A 22,631-nucleotide genomic window follows, 5' to 3' on the forward strand; every position below is an offset into this window, starting at 1 on the left:
TCGGACAAGCAATTTAATATTCCGACTAAAAAAGAAAGATTAACAAGTCAGTGTTAGTTTAATGCACTTCAAAACTCTACCAATACAGACTGTAAGCTTTTTAAGATAGTGTAAGAAAAGAATTTGGGATACATGAACCCCAGTTTAAAAAAGTAAACTTTCATAAACGCAACACAGATCTTCCTCCAGATCTCTTTCACCTTATGTGAATTCTCACCTGCAGTTTGTGCAGTTTCTTCTGAAGACATATCTGAAGGAGAAAAGTAATAACAGTAAAAACAGAAATAGTAAAATAAAAATCTAAACAATCTAAAGCTAACTAAATCTAAATAAGAGAAATGTTAATAAAATCTTGCCTGTAGGATTAATAGGATAGGTGATAAAAGTAACAATAGAGGATTCTGGAAGAAAAACAAAGAGAAAAGAAGTAGGAACGGTATTAATGTAATTCTTTATTTCTATAAATTTTTGAGAAGGAAGATCAAGCATGTAACACTTCCAATAGCAACAAAATTTTAATGCTCTAAGTTCCCTTTTATAGCACTTTAGTCCTCAGTAAGAACTGTGCACATTGTTTCAAAAATCTGAGTAAGTATCTGAATATAAACAGCTGGTAACTGAGCTCTTTTAGGTAAGTTCCTTTTACTGGTTTCATCTTCTTGGAAGACACAGAGGACTGGCACATCCAATAGCAGTAACTGTGCTCAGCTCCAAGGCCCTTTTTCTGGATATATCTAAGATACTCCTAACCAAAGATGACATACTGAGCTTGGCAAACTGTGCTTCCAAAATCTTATTTTTGCCAGAAACTATATATAAATAAAATAGAACAAGGATGCAAGTATTTTTTTAGCCACACAAGAAGAAAAGAATTACCTTAAGACYATAGAAGAAAATTTAAAAATTGCTCAGGAAGAACGTGTTTAGTGACCRCATGGGAATATAAAGCCGTATCACTTCAATATGACACCTCAGTAACTTTTTAAAAGGGGGTAGTTTCATAACAGAATAATATTACACTTTCCAAATTTCTTTAATAAAATCAGCAGTGTCATCATTTTTACCAATATCTTAAATACAATAAAAAATAATTGGTTACTCTGCAAAGAGAGAATTGCATACCAAGACAAAGCAATGTACTTCAAGATAAAGAACAGGTAGGAGAGCTTTTCCTTCAGATGTATTTATTCCCATTACACTAGCCATTTTAAGCATTCTCAGAAGTTCTCTCTTTATTTTAAAGTAAGAGCTAAGTATATTTTGTTTCTTCAGTAGCAATCCTGAAGACAATTGATTTACCAAGGTAATTAATAAATGGCCAAAATATGAGAAATCAGAGTGAAAACTAAATGCTAGCTTCATCAGTATCACTTTATTTAGTATAAACAGCTACAAATAATGGATTGGCTGCAATTGTTAATGATGATATAATCTCAGAGAAAGATTGCATCTGTAAAAAAAAAGTGTGTGTGTCTGTATGGTTTTTTTTAGTGTGTCAGCATGTATTAAGAAAGTAAGCAAATGGTTCTTTCGTCCGTATATTTCCTCTGCTTTTTCACATTTTTTTCTACAAAAATTGTCTTCATAGATGTTCATAACCTTTGGCCCCACAAGTTATTAAGGGTCCACTCCTTTTGTGTGTGTGTGTGTGTGTGTGTGTGTGTGCACGCGTGTGCGCGTGCACATGTGTCTCTCTCTCTGAAGGGTGCTACACTGCATCAAATGACAGAGGTACGTATACTGGCAAGAGGTGGAAAGGAGTTCCCTCCCTGCAGTGTTCTCCCCCTGCCATCTCTGCAAACTATTCACTGTTTAGACTGCAAAAGGCTCTTCATCAAGCAGCTTGCCTGGTTTTCTTACCAGCATTGGTCGTTGTAGCTAATGCTCCTGAAGTCGCAGCATTTGTTAGGAAGAGAGAAACAGAGACAGAGAGAGAAAGGGGGAGGCACAGATTAGTACATGAAGTTTCAGTTACAGATATTAACCATCCTCGTCAGCTTTTCCTTATATTATCAAAAGTTAACTGGATGCATTCACCAGAAGAGGGCAACACCTCATCAGARAAACACTTCCAGGTTGAAAAAAAAGGTAGACATATTAATCTCTACTGAAATAACATTAAAATTATTATGAATATAAATAGAATTTAGCCAAAACAATTCTTTTCAACAAACACAGGACAATTTGCATTGTACAATGTTAAGGAAACAAAATTCATAGYCCCAGACTAGCCCGAACTACACATGCCCACTATGAGTGTCTTGCTAACGATGGGAATGGGAATAAAACATTTATGGTGAGATGATTGTAGCTGGGTATGAAGAACCCTTCTCAGATCTTGTATTAATAACACTGGGGCTTGCCATTTAAAATTTATTTCACACATATCTATTCTATTCTCTATCCAGCAAAAGCTAATTCATTTCAAATTTGAACCTCTGCTCTTGATAGGAACTAGCCAACTATTTATATAGTAAACACTAGCCACTAAATCTTTGATCTTGTTACAGAAAACATTTTGATCAAAAAGAAATTAGAAAATTTGATATCTGGTTTACACAGCAGTTTTAAAGTTAGCCCTTTAATTTACTGCGTGGTTTATAAGAGTGCCATAGAAAAGTAAAACCACAGTTATCACAGAAATACAGTATCAAGAACAACTCAGAGCAAATACGAAACACTACTTAAAAAAAATATTCAAGGTATTTCAACATCTCTCCTAAACCTCAAATATCATGCTATWATGTCACTTAAAGTACACTAACTATGATGCAAAGCAATTCCCTTTGTAGAAGGGCTAGGTCAGGTACTAAAGGCTTTGGCAGAAGAGTAGATTTTTTCTTCTCTTAAACATAGTAAACAAGAAGTTTCTGAAATGCTAATCACTTACATGATTTCTTATTCAGACAATATTTTGCTTGTCTTACTGAAAACTAATGATAGCCTCTTTCCAAAGGATAAACTTAAATATACTTTCTGCAATGAAGAAGAATCAACAGCCATCTCAGTGGCCTTACATTGATCATCTTGAAAATTACTGATGCTATCTGCATCATGAAATATGATAATAAACAATAAGGATGATAAGGACAATTAATTTGAAAATATTTATGTATTCTAAACAATCTGCCTGAATTAAAAAGTAACAGCAGCAGCAATCTTCCTACATAGTTTCTAAAATACAAGAACAATGAAAAAAAATGACTAAAAAAACATATACCTGTTTTCTCTCAGGCAACATAGGAGCAAAAGGAACTAAACAGGAAGATTTGTTAGGTTAGGAGAAAAGTTTTATTTTTATTTATGTATGTATACACATACACACACAGACACTTTTTTTTAAACACAAAAGCACCACTTCAGATGTGCTGCTATGCTAGAAAGTAATATGTTGTGCTGTCAAAAATTTTGGTTTTGTGAAATAAATTGTTTGCATTGAGTTTCAAGTACTTTAAACTAGAACTGAAAAAAAATAGTTCTAGTTTGTGCAAACATGGTTGAGCTGGATAGGCTAGTATTTCATCTACCTTCAGTGGATGCAACTAACATTACTGATTTTAATTTTATAAATCCATTCTTACCTGTAGGTCTGGTAGTTTCTTCTGTATCTGATAAGGGAAGAAAAACAGTAGAAATTAGGGGATAAATGTAAGAATAGAGAATTTTGTAACAGGAAAAAGAAACTAAATTAAATGAAACAAGAACATGTTCCTCCTTAAAAATCCCGAAAACCTAAAAAAGAAAAAGATGACAAAAGAAACCCAAAGTAGCCAAAACAAAGCAGAAGACAACTAGCATATTCATTTTTCCTGAGACTTCCTCAGCCAGGCTTTCAATTTAGGACTTGGTCTTTATAAGGCAGAACCCCATATTAAGAGCCTAAAAGAAGTGAATGTAAGGAAGAAAGTCCAGAAGCAAGAGATTTCCAAAATGCAATGTTATTAACTCATCTGGAGCACCTCCTACCCAATAAAGCCTTCCTTAATCATTCTTACTTGTTTGGGGAGGACTGAAAGCAGCCCTCCTATGTCCCAATCTGCCACCAGCTGTCTACTGGGACACCACTAGCTTTCTTCATATATGTTAAAGGAACCAGTGAGATTCAATTTTCTCTTCCAAGCAGATATCAGAATGCCTGTCTGACTTTTCTCCTTAGGGATCCTTAGGGATCTACCTCTGCTTTACATGTAAATAGTTACTAACAAAATTAGAAGACAATATTCTTAGTTAAGTAGGTCTTTGAGCCACAGTTAGAAAATAAAAATCCCTCAACCCACTCCTACTACTCTGTCAGAAGATAATAAATCTCTGCTCAAAACGAACTGCCCAGAACAACGTCACCACAGCACATCACAAGGTCAGTTTGCTCTCATCAGGCTTAGCTTGATCCTAGAGCAGCCTCTGAAGGTGGTCGCATCTAAACAGCAGAGGAAGAAGAAAGTGAAAATACCATTTCCTAGTTCATTCCTGCCTCAGAGATGCCTTTTCCTCACATATGGGAACTTGCTAACTTTCTGCCTGTCAGTTCAACAAACCCTCAGTTCAAGCCTGTTTGCAAAACTGCTGTGCATCCTTTGAGAAATGTGTGTTGCATCTTTTCAAAAAGCTAGAAGATGAATTCTGTTGAGTTCAATTTGTTCTTCAGTTTAACACTTGTGGACTTACGGAAGACGTATTAGTCTGCAAGCTTTTGCACTGCCCTTCCATCGCCAGTATCTCCAGAAACCCTTTCAGCACAGTTGCCTGAGTGAAGATGAACAACTACACTAAACAGCAGCAAACACAAATGCAACAGGGACACATATGTGTTTCCATATAGCTATTTTTGTGCAAATGTGGAAAAAAGATGCAGTATTTGTATTTGTATTTTTTATACAGGAAAGAAAATGAAATGTTATTAATTAAGAGAAAAGCTAGGGAGCACAGGAGACATATGAAAGAAAAGGATATTTTATTCCACAGATATTCACAAAGTACATATAACAATCACAAAGTAAACCAACATAAATACAAAGCAGTAAAAAAGGTAGACAAGACAGCAAACAACTCCTATATCTGCTATATATAAGGAATATGAAGCAAAAAAGTAATTCAGGGTAAATTTAAAATGTAGAAAAAGAAGAATATACAAAGATAACCATACACCTGTTTAAACTTGCTCTGGGCAACACACAAGTTTCTTCTAAAAATGGGAATTAGCAGTATATGAATTTAATACTCAAAAAATCAATCCTGAAAGTTTTTTAGTTTAACAACATTTGTTCCATATATACCTGAATTACTATTTACAATATAGCCACGACACCATACGAACAGTGCCATTAACTTTTGTTTCATTATCTTTCAATATGACTCCTCCAACTAGTGTCAAATACATATTTATATATGTATAAATAAAGTAAGGTATAGTATTTTACATTCATTGATATATACTGTCATGTTGTATATCTAGCTTCATGCTCAAGGAATCACAAGGCACAAGAAGACTGCCTAATCACCATTTAAATCTGAGTTTGTACTGAGGCTACAAAGAAGAATATCTATCACACTCATTCATTTCCACAGTATTACTGTCTGTTCTGTAAGAAGTTAATTTATACAACCCTTCTTCCCTGGCCTTATTACCTTTCACTTATTAAAGCATGGGTGGATAACAGCCAGGGATCCAAATGCTTAAGCATTTGGTGTTATTTCTACTCTCAGTTACAAGCTATGTTTCCTCTATCCTGTGAGGATCACTGCTCCAAGTTCATTTAAATGTTTTCAAAATTCCCATCCATTTTTCTCATGTGAAAAATTCCAGTGCAAAGACTACAGAATCTCTAAGTAGTTGTGCAAACACTGATGTCCTTGACCACAGACACTAGGCACAATGAAAATTTGAAGGAAAAAAAAGAATAAAGAAGAAAGGAAGCATAATAATTCAGCCTTGATGTAAAGCATATCCAAGCCCAACGATCCCCCAAAATAAAGTATTAGTGCAAGTTTGTTAAAAATCGTGGATATTTGGAGCAGCTTTTCTTCAATGAAGAGATTTTGAAACTCCTTAAAGTACAACATACAATATAAAATCATCAGACGGGAAAGTTGGAGCATAAGAATATGAGACTAAASCATAAGAATATGACATATAGAGGTCATCTCGTTGCCTATGCTAAGCCAGGGAAAAAGAAATGTTCACCTCTCAGAGGACTTTCATTTAGAAGAAATTTTCCCCATTTGATCATGAGACTGCCATGTCGGATTGTGCAGGAAGTTTTGCTAAAAATAACCTTACATCTACTGCAAAGAATTGCACCCTAAGTTATATGCAAAATACTTCATGTAAATAATCTAGAGTAACAGAGCTCCAAGTTCATCCCATTTTGGAAATGAATACCTCTCTACTACCCTTAAGATCTGGTTGCAGGAAACTGTGATACAGGCATGTATCTGACTTGAGATATTACATACAAAAGCTGTCCTTCACAGTAAAATTACACAAATGCACCTAAAACTATACCTTTATAAAGCACAACTACCAAAAGAAGTGCCAGGCACAACAGTGTAGCATATGTATTATCTTTTTTATTTACATGTATTCTAGTACCAAACAACTTACAAATAATGCCGATCCTCCGTTTCTAAGCATGTATTACTGACAAGCCATCCTTCCTTGACCTTGAAGGTACCACAGCACATCAGCTGACAGTTATTCTTGCCAGATGCACAGAATTGGCACTTCTCTGTATTCTTTCTTCCCTTGACCCATGCAGAACACTTCCTGTCTAGGCAGCTGGCAGGAAAGACTTAAGTACCTTACACTTCTCATTCCATTTCTGAGCATGTTAAAAATYGCAGAGTTCATTTAATCCTACTCCTTTACAAATGGATGTAACATACCAGTGCCTTCTCCAAATTTACTCCGCAACACACTTGCCAGCCAGGTGCAGACAGTTATCAGAAAGGACTAATAATCTGTCCTGTGGGCTAAGCAATTTTTCTACCCCTTAGGTTTACAGGAGGTGTTGCAACTGATCGTCTAGCATTTACTGTTTTTGCTGTTAGGAAAAGAAATTTTAAAGAAAGCTTTCAGAGTATATTAAATCCTCACAACTTATTCCATTCAACAACAGTATTGAACAGTGAGAGAAATATCTGCCTTTTGAAAGGATTTTAGCAGAACCCATTCAGCTGCTGGCAATGCAGACACAGACTCTATTGCTATATACTAGAATAATACTTAGAAGAATAGATGCAATCTGGATTCTCAAATCTTTGATATGACCAAAAATTCTCTGTTCATTTTTGTTGAATGTCATATCCCGCATGAACCTAAAGCAGTAACTCTGAAATACAGCAGGATGAATACACAAAAATCAGATGAACTACACTGTATTTTCTCTGTAGTTTTCCTTGAAACTAACTGTTAGTTCTAGTTCATTGACATCCTAGGTAGAAATTTTCGGATTGAAAAACACAGAAGGAAAGAGAGAGACCAATATCCTTGGTTTAAAAAAAAAAAATCATGTAGGTAAGAAAAAAGTGTTAAGTAAATAAAGTTGCACATTCATGCATATCAGCCTATTGAATTTAAGCTATTTCATTAAAGGCACTGATCAAACCTAAGTACTACCAGACATTTGATTTGAGACAACTGGGATTTTGCCCACAGAGAAATATAGGTCTTTTTAACATCTAGTGGTATATGAATGTCACAGATTGTGATAATTAGAATATAACCTTAATTTTTACAGTCAGTTTTCAGAAAACATTAAGACTTACGACTTTTCATGTTGTGAATCAGGCTAAAATACATGATCCTGTTCAGATACGTGTTCTTGAGCTCTTACACAGAAGTGTTGATACTTTAAAATTGTACAGTGTTTAGGTATTATGGCACCTATAAAATTATTTTTATAACACCTAGTGTGGGTTTAGGGAAAGCCCTTTAGGCACAATATTTACTTTAAGTAATACGTAGAACTAAAACTGTAGAAATGGTAGTCAAATAAAATAGTTCTATACTGTTAAAACATGCAAATACATTTTTAAGGTAGAATGGAGCACATAATTAGTGGATCAATCCTATACGAATTTAGGCGGACTTTCATTTAACGAGAAAAGTATCTTTCTCACAGAGCAAACTGGCTTTCCTAGCACAGGAAGTGAATTCCATCTCCAAAAATTTACTTGCCACTGGTCTTGTCTTACTATGACGTTAGCGCCTCTTGCGGCAGCTCTTATTTCCAATCAAAGGGCTCTGGAGGACATCAAATTCTCAAAAGGAACCTTTATAYTGAAGTACGCAGCATCTCTCAGAAAAGGGCACCACACTGCTTCTGCCCCCTAAAAAAAAAGATTCTGCTCTGCCCAGGGACTCTGACCTTAAGGCTCATTCTCAGATACTCTTGAGGAGACAGTACAGACACAGCCATTAAACACAGACTGCTCTTCCCATCCTCCACATCTCCTCAATTTATTTTGTGAATTTTGAGGGTGCACATCCTATGTTGGGGTAGGTAAGGCAAGTTGTCCAGTGACGTATTTAAAGTATTGTAGTTTAGTCAGTAAGAAGGCAGCAAGCTCTAAAAAATGCCATATTCTTTCAGTCACAAAACCAGCTGTACATAGATCAAAATAAGTTGAACATAAGCCATGAATCTGAAGCCGGCGAATGCAGTAAATGATGGTGGCATGCATAGTTTGAGGGGGGCATTTTTTCTGGATCACAAATCTAACACTGACTTCTCTTACAGTACTATATTCATATGTCTACTGTGGCTAGAAATTACCCCTAAAAAAACCCTTTTCACTGATAATGGTGCAGCAATAGGCTCACTAACCAAGTCTTTGATTAGTATCACCTTCGCATAATAGAAGCAGTGGAGGAAGAGGGACTGTCATACAATATTCAATTTCACTTACATTTGTCAACCCTTTTCCTTTATTGTATTTAAAAACTAGACAAGGAAGTGGATAGAGTTTATTTGCAGGAGGTTTAAATGCCAGTCTAAATTATCCCTAAAGTTGACATGTAAAAAGAAAAGTACAAAAGCCAAAGGTGTGTTAGTCGCAGGCAAACAGAAGATTTCCCTTAGATTATCCTCTAAGAACAAGAGCACAAAAATCCTCATGTATATGAAGCGTGGTTTTATTTGCTTCATGCATTTTCRTCTGCAACACTGTTAGATCAGGTTCATCAAATCAGCGCATTTAATACGTTACCTAAGACAAAACACTATATTTTATAGTAATACCTTTCTAGATTTTCAGCAAATACAGAACGTTTCCTGAGTCAAACAGCAAATAAAAATAAAACAACATTATTAAGCATTACTCTTTGGTTTTATTCAAAGAGAGATAGATTAGGTCCCCACAACAGTTGGGTTTTTCTACAGGAAATGGCATCTCCATTAAATAAGCACCAGTTTCTATTACTAATGTGCACTGCTAGAAAATAAAAGCAGCAAGTCCCTTACTGTCTTCATATCACTTTGTACTGGTCCAACACAAATAGCCAGGTATGCTAACTTGAGAATCACCTCTGTGCAGGCAGGAGAAACTGTTCCAGTGGTGTGAAACCAGTTTAGCAACTTCCATCGTTGCTTTCCATACTACGGCTGCAAAAGCTTACTTGGAAACCCCTGTTCTTTGCATTGTAAAAACTTTCATTTCTCACAATGACTTATTATGGCAATGGGGAYTGAGTGCAAATTGAGCAGCTCCAGTCTGTAGGGAGGCTAAATCCATTAGTAACAGTACTTAAGGCTAGGTTCACAAATAGCTGTAGGTCTTACACTGATGGACCTTTGTCTACTAGGACCTGTGAACTGAATCTGTATCTCCAAGCTAGGCATTATAGTCAATTCCTGGAGAGAGGCTCTTAACAGCAATCTTCACAACAGCCAGTAATCCACAGTCCTTTTTGGAGTTTCTGTGTTTAAATTTGGTCTATAGGCCCCAACTGCAAGTGGCTCTGAATAGCCCAGCTTTTTCTTCAGTTTTGATGCCACAGTTGCTCTTTTCCAAACTAAGTCAGGAACTCATCCCTTTCTTTTAAAGTTCAAACAGAAAAGAGAGATATCAGTGCCTTGCCCTCTTTACAAAAAAGCCATGTTCTTATGGCATTCCCTAGCATGAGAGATCATAATTATCAGCCTACAGGCTATTTTAGCTCAAGATGGTCTCCTCGTGTCCTGCTGAAGCTGTACCACTATACAAAGCAGAACTCAAAATCAATTCAGCCAAAGGGAAAGAAAGGGAGAATAAGATTTTGTAGCACAGTGGTCAAGATGGGAAGGGCAAGATTTGGGTTCTAGTCTCCTGCAAAAGAAATAGTGTGCCTTTTGTCCAGGGGCTATTAGACATAGGATATAGAAAAAGCCCTTAAAATGCACATTCCTCCAACAGGAGGAATGAAAAGCACTCCTTTCTTCTCCCTATCTCCAATTTTACTTAAGGTCAGTACACTTTCTTAACTTTTTTTGAAAGGCAGTTCCCTCCTTAATTCACTCATCTTCAGGCAACCACCTTTGCCATCAGCAGCTCAGTTCTTCCAGGGTAGAGAGGAGTGAGGTGCAGCTAGGCTGCAGATAACAAACAGCACCCTGCAAGAATTAAGTTCCTGCTGGTAGCTTCTTCTTTGCTCCCTTATCTCAGAGAGATTGAGTTGCCACTGACTAGTACGCATGTAATGCTTCATGATTCCCTTTCGACTTTTGCACAAGCTGTTCTGTAAGCAAGTCTGAGGCAGCAACTGGAACGCTTTCTTGGGAGAAGGAGATAGGAGTCTGAATGACAGTGAACCAGGGCCTCTGAGCAGAAATACACACTTCCCAGTCTGTGCTGTATGGAGGGACAGAAGCCAGGTACAGCAGGAAGGGTCACATGTGCTGGTCCACACACATGAGAGAACGCAAGGGCCAGTTGCTTTCTAGTCAGGTCCAGACATGAAACAGGCAATGAGCCCTTACACAGCAGCAGCCCTGGGAATCCACAAGCACACAGATCATTTTGCTGGCAGGAAAATATACAGCTACAGACTTTATCTGTTCTGGAGGTTAGGAGATAGGTTTATGAAATAAAACACTTAAACTTTCACTTGTATTTATCGAAAAACATATATGTTAAAAGTGAGAATAGTTTATAACATCAGCCAGGACTATTTCTTCCAGACCAAAGGTATGCCTAAAGGGTATGGAACACACTGCAGGATGCAAGGGAAGAGCATTTTGACATTATGCAAGACTTAGTATGAGATGGGGATGTTTAGAGGAGGAATCAAATGCAAATGAGGGAGCAATACAGGTGACCTGGGGAGGAAGGCAATACAGAGCCATGCCTTGTGCCTGATCATCACAGCCTGTCTTAGCTTCTGACTAAATCCCTTTCTAACTGTTTTCCTGGGCAAGTGAATCCTGTGTGTGTGCATGGTAGGAGGGCCCACAGGGCAGAGGGCCCACGCATCTATGGTACCAGGGACTGGATCAAATGAGGGTATGCAAGTGAATGCGCAACTGCTAGTGAAAATCAAACCACATTAGCAGATGAGTAGGTGAATTGACCAGGGAGCCAGATGTGTGTGTCTTCAAGGGTGAGATCACAGGGGCAGTGGGCTGCTGGAAGGACCACGAGAGACCCAGTCAACTGCCAGAGGGCTAGTAGAGTCTAGGCAGGTCAACTGGGAAACCCTCTTGTGTGTCTGAGGCCACAGGGAATTGGCTACTGGAAGGACAAGGGGAATCCTGGCTGACTGCCAGAGGGACCACAGGGTTTGAACATCAACTGAGAGCTGTTTGTGCATGCCGTGTGTGTGTGTGTATGTGTGTGTGTGTGTGTAAGTGAGAGAGAGCGAGAGCACACGTGTGTGTGTGTGAGAGTGCAAGTGTGTGCACAAGAGAGAGCATGTGCGAGAGCAAGCAAGCGCGTGTGCATGCATGAGAGTGAATGCAACAGAGCAAGTGTCCCTAAGGGTGAGGGTTCAGGAGCAGCTACTGGGTGGACTACATGTCCAAGGCCAGCTACTATGTAGAGCCAGCATGTGCATGCACGTATACATGTGCACGCGTGTGAGTGTGAGGGACTGTACCAGCAACTGGAGAGGGGCTGCAGGCTGCAAGGGTTCATATGTCCAGAAGCCAGCAACCCGGGACACATGGGACCCATAAATAAATGAATAAATCCCATTAACCTTCCTCCTGTCAGCCACAGATGGGAAAAGGATGAGACCATTGATGCTTTTCGCATGAACGCTGAATGTGTCTGCCAGTGCTGATCTGTGTGACCAGCTATGTATATGTATGTCGTATAGATAATAATATATTTACACACACACACTTTTTTTCAGCCTTGCTACTGGTTGGACCTGCGGACAAAGAAGTGTGGCAGCCTCGCCCCACTGGACTACTGGGTTCAGCCACCTTACCTAACATCCTCAATTTTGTCAGATCTCACAAACAGATTGAGAGCAGAATCTGAATGGAAGAATCCAAGGGACATCTTGGTGGCTAAATAAGTAACATGGTCTCCCCATGTCTCAGTTCTTGGCCAACATCACAGAATGGCATTAGATAACCAAGACCATATACTGATGAGAAGATCAGAACTGACTTACAAATTTTCTATRTAGAAGACAGGAAGAAAACTAATAAATGTGTAGATATTCTAAATAATATGATAGCAAACTTAGTGCTGAAAGTTTTTCCACTAAAAAATTCAATTGATTTGAGCTAGGTAAATCTATTTGAATTAAGAACTCCCATAAGACATGCCAAAATGAAAGATTTAATTTCAAATAGATATAAAATATCRTTTTTGGCTTAAAAAACAACTAAATAGCATTTTATATTGAAATGTCAATTCTACACTACATTTTTAATTCTATACAAATCACCTTTAAATATTTTCACAAGCAAGAGATATCCGTGTGTATTACATTAGTCACCAATATTATGAAGCAACTGCCCTCCATTTGTGTTCAGTGTTACTAGGATACAGCCATGAGAAAATACCTATCATTAATACATCTCACAGAGCTTGTTCTTGAACAAAACTGAGTAGCCTGAACAGCAAAATGCCAAATGTTATATTCTAAACTCCACTTATTTACAGAAATAGGCATTTAAAATACTACACTCAATTCTCATGTTCAAATTAAACCCACATTTTCTATTAAGAGACAGGGTGCTGTCAGCACTGGATAAACCTTTCATGTGGATAAACACTCTGCCAAAATGAATCATCCTATCACACAAGGCATTAACAACAAGCATTCCTCTGTAGACATTAGCTCATATCAACTTTCAACGCAAGTTAGATTTTGAAGCACACTTGCAAGGCTGAGGTGAATCAGATTGCCTTCGCTGACAGGCTGATTTCCAAAAAGCTACTCCGATATCACAAAAAAAGGTAAGCAATGAGAGCAGATAAAGAAAGGGAAGGCCAAACATGCATTCTGTTAATGGGTACAAAGCAGAGCAGTATGAAGTGCCTATTTTATGAGTCACAGTCATGTATTTTTTTCCTTATTTACTTCCTTTACGAGTTTCTACAGGTTTCTGCAGGTTTTTGCCCTTATGAATTTTGAAAGAAAATTCTATTGGGGCAAATAACGTCGTTTTCACTTCCAGCTTTCATTACCAGTTCAGTAAATGTAGCAATATGGCCCAAAGTTTGGTACCCAACAGACTGAGATGCAAACTGGACAAGCAGTGCTATACTTCCACCTTCTGTCTGAGGAAGTAAAGCCTGGGACTCTACCCTTTCAGGCAAGCTGATTCTGTCATCAGAAGGGTACACAGCCTAGGTAATCTTTAAAAGAGATTGCACAGAATCAAATCACATCTCCTACTGCTCACACCTCCAAATTAGAACAGTAGGCCAAACTGAAGTTTTTCTCTTTGCTGAGCATGAAAGATCAAACCAGTCACACAGGGCACTGGTCAGCTCCCAGTTTTCCCACTAAGATTTTACCACTTTGTCCAACAAGCCTAGAAACCTCCTCCTGCAATACCAGTAGCAGGTTTATCAGTATAGAAAGAAAAAAAGAATGCATGGAAAAGAGAGGACAGCAGAGTTTTGTCTTGGAACTTGGACAGCACAGTTTAAAAGAATTAAAATGCCACAGTGTAAACAGTAAATTGTGTTTGTGCAAAAAAATGCAACCAAACTGAATGAGCACTGGACTCCGGATAGAAGTTTTCTACCATTACAAAATGTAGTCTTTTCAGGACACTGATAACACAAATGAGACAACAGAATTTTAGTATCAGTAATACTATTTAAAACTAGGCTGAAAATCATGTATTCTATTTATTCACTCAACTTTGTAAGAGATATCCCTGTGCTCCTTGCATAAATGCACAGTGTAACAATTTAGATATTTATATCTGGAGCAAGAATGTTACTGCTTAATATGTAACTGAAATGATTAATGTTTAAACAGTAAATTTCTTTCAGTTGTCAAAGTATTATTAAAGGTGACCTGCAAATACCCAATTAAAAAAATGACAACTGAAGAGAGCTGGTGCTCACAGACAACTAAAACTTCTTTTCAAATATTTAGCATTTTAAATGTATCTATTTTCTTACATCTTTGTACTCTCTTAAATTACCCAAAGCTTTACATTACTCTGCATTATTATGCAGAGATAACAGTGGCATCACTCATACTGTCCATATTAAAATATGGAGTTAAATAGGAATTACCTATCAATAAGATAAACAACTTATTGTTGAACTCTTTTTGCTTTGGTCTTTGGAACAGTAAGCAGGTCTCTCTTCACTTACATATTCTTAAATGCCAGGAGATGATCTTTAAAGTGAGCTACACTCAATCTGTGGCAGTCCTTCTCCCTATCACAGTTGCCATGCTATTTCTCATCCTTGAGAAAGAGGAAGTATCAAAGAAACCCGAGGAATGTAAGTGGAAGATTAGTGGCACACAGTGGGTGGGCCTCTTCACTCTTTGGTCCTATGTGCAGTATTTACATGCGTTCAGCTTGTAAAGGATATACTAGAGGGGACTCAGAAGTTTGTGTGCCTGGAAAAAGCAAGTGTCACATCTTTAACTGAAACTTAAAAATTTCCCATTGCTAAGTTTCGTTAGTCCKTAAGTTGCGATCAGCCCTCATCATAAACTTGGAAGTAGTCAGACATGTCCTTTCTTGCAAATCATCAGATTTAACTCGGGGAGCAAGTTACCTCAAGTTAAACATGACTTTAAGTGCTAAGCATGTGTGTTAGTTTTACTGGAATCAGGACTCTAGTCTTTATTGGACCTCACATCATGAGTTAGCAAGAAACTAAATAATTTTTTTTGAAATTTGAGTAATTATAAAATTTAATAAAACCAAACGAACATAGAGTCGACAAATGAAAGGCAGAAGAAAGGCAAAGAAATATACGGTAATAATGTACCATTTAGTAAAACCAAACTTAAAGGAGTGAGTCACAGCCTATCAGACACCAATTAAGTTGTGGTTTATCCTCCAGGAAGATCTTGAGAGGTTAAACAAAGGCGAAATCATGGTAAATTTTGACTCTGAATATTTTGCAGAGTATTGTCTATGTAAGCACAAAATGCCAACCAGGTCATAACAAAATCCTGAAACCTGCCCTCAGGCGCCAATGACTTACTACTTATGACTCTTAATTAACCACTACTTCCCTTTCACCTCTTGCACCTCCACAGGAGGCATGGCCCTTTCCCAAGCTTTAGCTCTGTACCAATTCTGTTCTTTGTAGATGCAATTATCAGATGTTTCTGAAGACTTACTACTTCAAGTACTTCTGGTTTAAGAGAAATAGAGACACCACCAGGTAATTTTTTTTTCACAAGTATTCAGAGGAACTTTTGGAAAGAAACTAGATTGTACGACTAGCTGCACCATCAATTATTAAGGCTTCCTGACATCGTTATATGATCCCACTGTCAACACTTTTTTTTTTTTAATTGTTGGATTAACATTCATTCAATATGCGCCTTACACAGGCTGAATTCCACCCTCCTCCATATCTTAATGCTCTAAGACCCTTGTAATCTACCCAATCAGCAAACAGTTGTAACACTGCATAACTAAATATTTTTTTAGTCTATGTAAAAAAAGGTAGGCACAGTTTTTAAGGAAAAGATGACAAAAACTAAGAGTGGTGCCACAGTCTAACTGAACAGCCTATCTTACACAAAAATTTTAGGAATCAGGTAAGCCAGTCACCTTCAAAATCTCTGAAGGCCTTAGGGCCATTTACCACAGCTGATAAACTGGCTTCCACACAAACCTGATTCAAGTATCTCTTTCATGTCCACAATATGACATCACAGATTATTTTCTTACCTTTAGCTCTATTTTAACTATACTACAAATCAATTAAAAAAATCAATTTCTCTGAAAATAATTTTTATTTCAATTTAAAGCCTTTTATTGTTCTCTTTCATGGCAGAGGGCTATTCTGAGAAACACTGGAGGGACCATTAGGCTAGTTTAATAAAGGATGACCTTACTGATATAGAAACAAGAAGAAATCAGAGCCTCTGGTAAATCTTTACAGATCCAGACCATACCAGCAAAAGATGGTGTGATATACCAGCGAGGTGTGAAAATCTACACTTGTTGAAATTCTGGCCCAGTGAATATACAAAATGAGAACCAGCAATGTTTTTTCCCTGTATTTATTCTCTGAATAGAAAGTACGTAAATCAGTTATTTTAGGACAACATTAATAGAAAGTCCTAACACTCCAAGGAGTTTCAGTTGGATGGATCCTGTTCTCATTCAGATTACCATTACACAGGCAGCACACAGACACAAGAGCTGGAGCAAGCAGAAGTCTTTAAAGGATTGCTGTTACAATTTTTACATTTGGATAAAAGTTGGCAAGAGCTACAGATTCTCAGAGTTTTAACAATAAATGACCAAAAGATAAAGGCCTTGTAAAATTTAAGTACCTGGAATGAAAACGTTAGACAAAATGTTTCGACAAAAACACTATTAAAAACAGGGACTTAATGGTACTTACCACAAGGCAAAGAGTTATCCTCTTCTATTGTCTTCTTATAGACCCAATCCTTCTTTCGCCAGCCTATTATACTGCCATCTTTGCAGTTCTGGGACTGTTTCATATTTGCTTTATCCCACATTCTGAACATGTACAGCTCCCCAGTCATTCCCATGTTAGGTGATACAGCTGTACCTGGCAGCTTTGAACAGCCAAGTAAGAACTGCCCTTTTTCACGGAGACTCATTTTTTCAGCCATCTTTTTGTTTCCTTTTTTTGTTCCATTTATGAATAACTTCACCTCTTCATCTTCACTTTTCCACTGGACACATATCTCATACCAGGTATTTTCATGAAGCATCTCTGTCATATTTATTTGATTTCCAAATAACCATATTCTCAATTTATCATGATCTCCCATAAGTCCAAGATCATATTTATTTGCGGAGAGATTACTGTTAAGTGTTTCTTGATTATATACATATGCTGTCCATGGACTGTTTGAGGACTTTAGCTTTAGGTGCACACAGACAATAAATTCTTTCAAAGGAAGCAGAGAAATTCTTGGTGACAGAATCCAAGGATCTTCACATTCAGTCTTAAAGACAGCTTTGTATCGTCCTAGAAAATCCTCTTGATCTAAATAAAGAAGAGATGACTTTTTTAAAAATAGTTTTGTTTTTGAAAGGACCTTCTACATGAGTTTTCCACAGTTCCTTATGAATATATAATTCATATAAATAATTCATTATATATAAAAATACTTCTAGGTATTTACAAAACACATTAAAAAACAACCTTGCATCCTTTTCTTTTTACTGGGGAGGGGAAGGAGGGGCAAATTTGGAGGCAGTAATCAATCCTAGCTGCTGAAAAAGACTTTAAAATAAAATTCATGCATGGGGGGGTGGGGGAGGGGTATATGACCATGTAGCCCTCTCACAAGACACTCAAACTACAAGTGGGAGGCAAAGGCAGAATCATAGGCTCTGGCCCCTATTCTCAGGGCAGCAGAGATACTTTGCATTTAATAGTCACTGAATAAAATGCAGAAACAGTTAGAAAAAAAAGAAACTATAACCATGACTGCCTTCTCATTTCCCAGCCTTGCACCCTGCTTCTCTGAGCTATGTGGTCAGGCTTCTTCATGCTCTTTCCAACCTTGCAATTCTTATTCTTGGCTGTACACTGACATAGGTTCAGTAGGAAGGGTGGAAAATAGCTACATTCGGATACAGAATGAGAGCTGGTATAACTTCCAGGAAGTGTGGTTTGGAGGCCCTGGTTTATTTTAACCCATCCAGCCCCATTCCCTGTTCCCTACCAGGGCACATAGTTGCAGAGACATCTGGTCTATGCAAGTCATATCCACTTAGGCTTTGAGAAGGTGGCAACCTGAAGTTCAGCTGTCACAGTAAATAGGATACAAGCTGCTAACAGTAAATTTACTGGTGAAAACAAGGCTAAGTAAATGCCTACAATATGTAGGGTCAGGGAATGCCCCAAACAATGGATATTGATCATCTTAAGTGTAAAGTACTTGTAAATGCCTCTTTTTCTCCTTTGTCCCACTAYGGGTGAGTAAATGTCTTTGCAGGTTTAGATGTAAGCACTTTGGAGCTGAGGAGGACTCTTTTTTTGAAAAATGCACATCATCCTTGTTTAGAGATCATCATGATGGCTTGCTTTTTGTTAAATCTATCAGCAATGAAATCAAGCCAACCTAAATAAGTCTCTTGTGGGATATGAATTGAAAGGAGAAATGAAACAGACTGGTAGATGCTCAGGCAGTGCAAGTGTCTGTGTTATTGACAGCTTTAAGATTATCTTCATTTATATAGAGAGCTTTTATGTACCCTCAAGGAAAGAGTTATGACTAATCATGATTAGTTAGGGGTGGAGAACAATCAAGGATCAGTCAATATATTCACTCCTTTGTTAAGAGACAGTTTCCAGCCAGTTTCTTCTCCCCGTAGGTAGGTCATATTCATAARTAGTCCTAGCTAGCCCTCAAGATCATAGCTAAATTGTCTCAACCAGCCAGAGCACCAACTTTCTTCAGATCAATTTTGAATTAAGAAATTTGGTTGACTTTTGCCTCTCTTGACCATGGAGTTCCCAAATTTCTTTTTTGATAGCAACAAAAACGGGCAGAAGTTCCTAACTGTGGAAAGTCATGCTTGATAGCTAAGTTATTGGAAAAAGTTTGAAATTTTAGATTTATTAATCCAGTTTCATGGAAAGCCATTGATAAGCATTTCTGTTTCATACTATATCCTTCAGACTCCCCTTCTGACACTAATTAGCATATATTTGTAGGCATCTTTCACAATGTTCAACATAAGGAATAATGAAAGTGCTATAAAAGGCTAGAGACCAAAGAAACCTAAGAAGCTTCCAGGGTATAGGCTGAAGCTGTAGGCAAAAATCCTAACTAGTAGACAGTGGACTTTGAATGGTGAGGTTATACTCAGCATGTTTCTAGGCAGGCTGGCAATGCGGAAACATACTTGTCTTAAGAGCAAGCAACAGGACTACTTCTCACCAAAGCAGAAATTCATTCATTCAGTTTGGCCATTTGTCAGAGAGCAACAGGCCTCTGTAGCAAAATCTAGGATATTCAGTTAGGAACAATTTGTCACTGAAAACTTTAAGCATAAGTTAAACCTGTGAGGAAGACAGTGGGCTGGGGTAGTGATTTTTGGATACAGATGCAAATGCGCCACCTTTAGAAAAAGCTAATTACATTTAAAGTAAGTCTGCTACCTTTCGGTTATAAGGCATACGTCTGCTTCCTCACAATAATGAGGAAATTGATTTTATAAAGGAAACAACTACCTAGATATACAGCTAGATAGGTCAATACTTGTGACACAGGCTCTCCAAAGAAAAATAATTGTCTGTCTTTATCATGTTGGAGTTACACTGAAGGTTTTTAAAGATACCACGTAGCTGCTGTTTCTCAGAGAGTATACATCAGAAGTACACTTGGATGACTCCTGTACCCTCCAAAATTCCAGTATGAAGCTTGAGCATGCAAAGACGGCCAAAGCGACTGGTTACGTCAGAGTCATCCCATAGCCACAGAATATGAAGTCACTGTTAACTGTCCAGGATCCTGATTTTGAAAAATTACAAGCCCATATGTGAGCAGAAATGTTGAAACTTGAGATATCATCAGCAGACCTGATCTTGACAATGAACAAATCTTGAGATGGGTTTTATTTCACGGTAAGCATTAAATTTGTGTTTATGTGACAACAACGAAAGAATCAAATCTTGAGGGGTGCTTGATGCAGTGAAGTTGCCAAGACAGCCAGAATAGACATGTGCAAGTTGTTCAGAGTAACGTGAGATTCCAGTAAGGATATGACTTGCAGGTGAAAATAGTCTTAATGCAGGTAAGCATCAGAAATTATGTGACAAGAGATCAATCTTGCTGATGATCCTTTTACTGTGCTTTGAATGGCAATTCAGAAAGACTGCTGCTCATCCACATGCAAACCTGAGGAACTAATTTAACAAACAAAAGTGTCGACTTCACTGCTTAAAGCCTAAAAGAAAGCTCAACATCTGGACCACTTTGTTCAAAACAGTTCCAAAAATGAGATGTCAAAAAAGGATGGCAAAGCTAGAAAGCAGATATGAGTACTATCTGAATTGTTACAGGAGAGACTTGGAAATTTTACTATGACTGGGCAATCCAAAGACTGCTTAAAAAAAGCACATGGGAAACCGTAACAACTGTGAGAAAACAAATTCCACTGAGCCAAATGGAAGATGCACAGCTCAGAGCTAAATTATTCAAAAGTTAATCATCAATATTACCTTGACCTAGTCCATTGGGTATGTGGGTGGATACAATACAAGGAGGAGAGGACATTGCTTTAAAGCTGGTGGAAGTTCTGTTACTTATTATCATATTGTCATACATTATAATCATACTTAATGGGTTGTGGTCCACTCTTAGCGATGGAACCAAAGATCTGAAACTGGCTGTGCTCTTACAGGGGCATTCTGAGCTTAGAGTTAGTTTCTTTGGTTCTGGACATTACAAGTCACAATTGGAAACCTGGCCATGAACATACCGTTATCATTATACCATAGAAAAGGAAGCACAGCAGAAAGAATGCTCAAAACACATTCCAAGATAAGGAAAAATTGAGCAAAATTCACAAGTGGGATTCAAGGAAAACTAGAGAGGAAGAGACCTACATATAATAGGTGCATATATAATAATGGCATGTATGTAAATACATGTATCTACAAAAAATTCACCCCATTAAAGTTCATCATCACTGTACTTTTACAAGTCTTCTCAACAAAGATAACTCAGAGATTACCATAAAAGCATGAACAATAACTTCCTTTTCTTTACTCTTCAAATTTAAAACATAATCCAGGCAATAGTATTTGTTAGCTGATTTTTCAATGGCTTTTGCTGTATTCAGGCACTTAATACTTTTCCGAAATGCAAATTGTTCCTTCTTAACACAGTCTTCTCTAACAGATGCAAGTACTGGAGTTTTTACACTCACTAAAGCTAAGACTACAAGCGTGTTCTCTCAAGCATTGAAAGAACACAGGTTCTCTCTTCATATTCTCCGGAGAACACAAACATATTTTGGCACCTTAAATGAGGAGAGAACTGAGTAGGGATACTGCCAATAGTGCTAACTGCCTAAAACCAAAAAAATACGGCCCAAATCAGCCCTCATGTCAAGTTAGCTCTTCTTGAAGGACTACTGATGCTTGCAAGTAGCATGTAGGTGTAAGAACCCCCCTGTCTGTGTCCTCAGAACTCTAGATGCAGCTGAATTTTCCTTGGCATAATTCTTGCAGGACATGACCCATCTACTGAGTAATCCTGTCCTTTTTACTATTCAAAGCTCATGAGGTTAAAACCAGGCCATTTTAGTAACACATTTAACACCTGAATCTCAAGTTCTATCTCAATAAAACCTCCATACTAGTTCAAACTTAGTCCATCATGTCAACTGCTGAAATTTCACTGCTAGTGCAACGGGTGTGCTTACTAAGTTATATCTGGCCTTCAGCTCAAGCAAGAGTTTCTAAAACTAGTTGCTATTAAAAACATGGCAAAAAAAAAACTTCAAATTTTTGAAAAAGAGTAGTGTGAAAGAGTTARGAAGGTGTTCTGAAAATAGTAACACTTCAAGAACTACTCAGGAAATAATTTGCCTGGCTATTATATATTATACTTACACTCCTTCCTTATTCTTATCCCAAAAGAGGTTATTCCTGATGATTATTTTTATGACAACAAATAAATATTGTAAGTGTAGGGTGTATATTCCCATTGTGCTGAGCACCAACTGTTTCTGTTAATGGTAATTAACCAATTAACTGCTTCACCCATCTGATAGCCTTCTGTGATGAAATGACTGGCTAGGTAGATGAGGGGAGAGCAGTGGACGTTGTGTACCTTGACTTCAGCAAGGCTTTTGACACTCTCTCCCATAACATCCTCCTAGAGAAGCTCAGGAAGTGTGGGTTAGRCRAGTGGACAGYGAGGTGGATTGAGAACWGGCTGAAAGGCAGAGCTCAGAGGGTCGTCATCAGTGGCGTGGAGTCCAGTTGGAAGCCTGTGGCTAGTGGCCTCCCCCAGGGCTCAGTACCAGGTCCCATCCTGT

General features: G+C 37.7%; 1 protein-coding gene across 5 annotated transcripts in view; it reads right to left on the reverse strand.

Moving 5' to 3' along the window:
• ADGRG2 (adhesion G protein-coupled receptor G2) overlaps nucleotides 1-22,631 on the reverse strand; it is a 65,362-nt gene that overhangs the window by 28,241 nt on the left and 14,490 nt on the right. For 3 of the 5 annotated variants that reach the window (XM_085323103.1, XM_085323102.1, XM_085323100.1), the window contains exons 3-6: nucleotides 16,999-17,616; nucleotides 3,582-3,608; nucleotides 1,861-1,887; nucleotides 218-250 (exon numbers count right to left, since the gene is read on the reverse strand). In XM_085323103.1, the coding sequence (XP_085179229.1) occupies nucleotides 218-250; nucleotides 1,861-1,887; nucleotides 3,582-3,608; nucleotides 16,999-17,616 (705 nt within the window). Of the gene's footprint in view, nucleotides 1-217; nucleotides 251-356; nucleotides 402-1,860; nucleotides 1,888-3,581; nucleotides 3,609-16,998; nucleotides 17,617-22,631 lie in introns of all 5 variants that reach the window. The other 2 variants (XM_085323104.1, XM_085323101.1) reach the window with 2 other exon arrangements.

This window comes from Rhea americana, unplaced genomic scaffold (genome assembly GCF_003343005.1).
Source record: "Rhea americana isolate MKP2758 unplaced genomic scaffold, rheAme1 scaffold_82, whole genome shotgun sequence".
NCBI classification, from domain to species: domain Eukaryota; kingdom Metazoa; phylum Chordata; class Aves; order Rheiformes; family Rheidae; genus Rhea; species Rhea americana.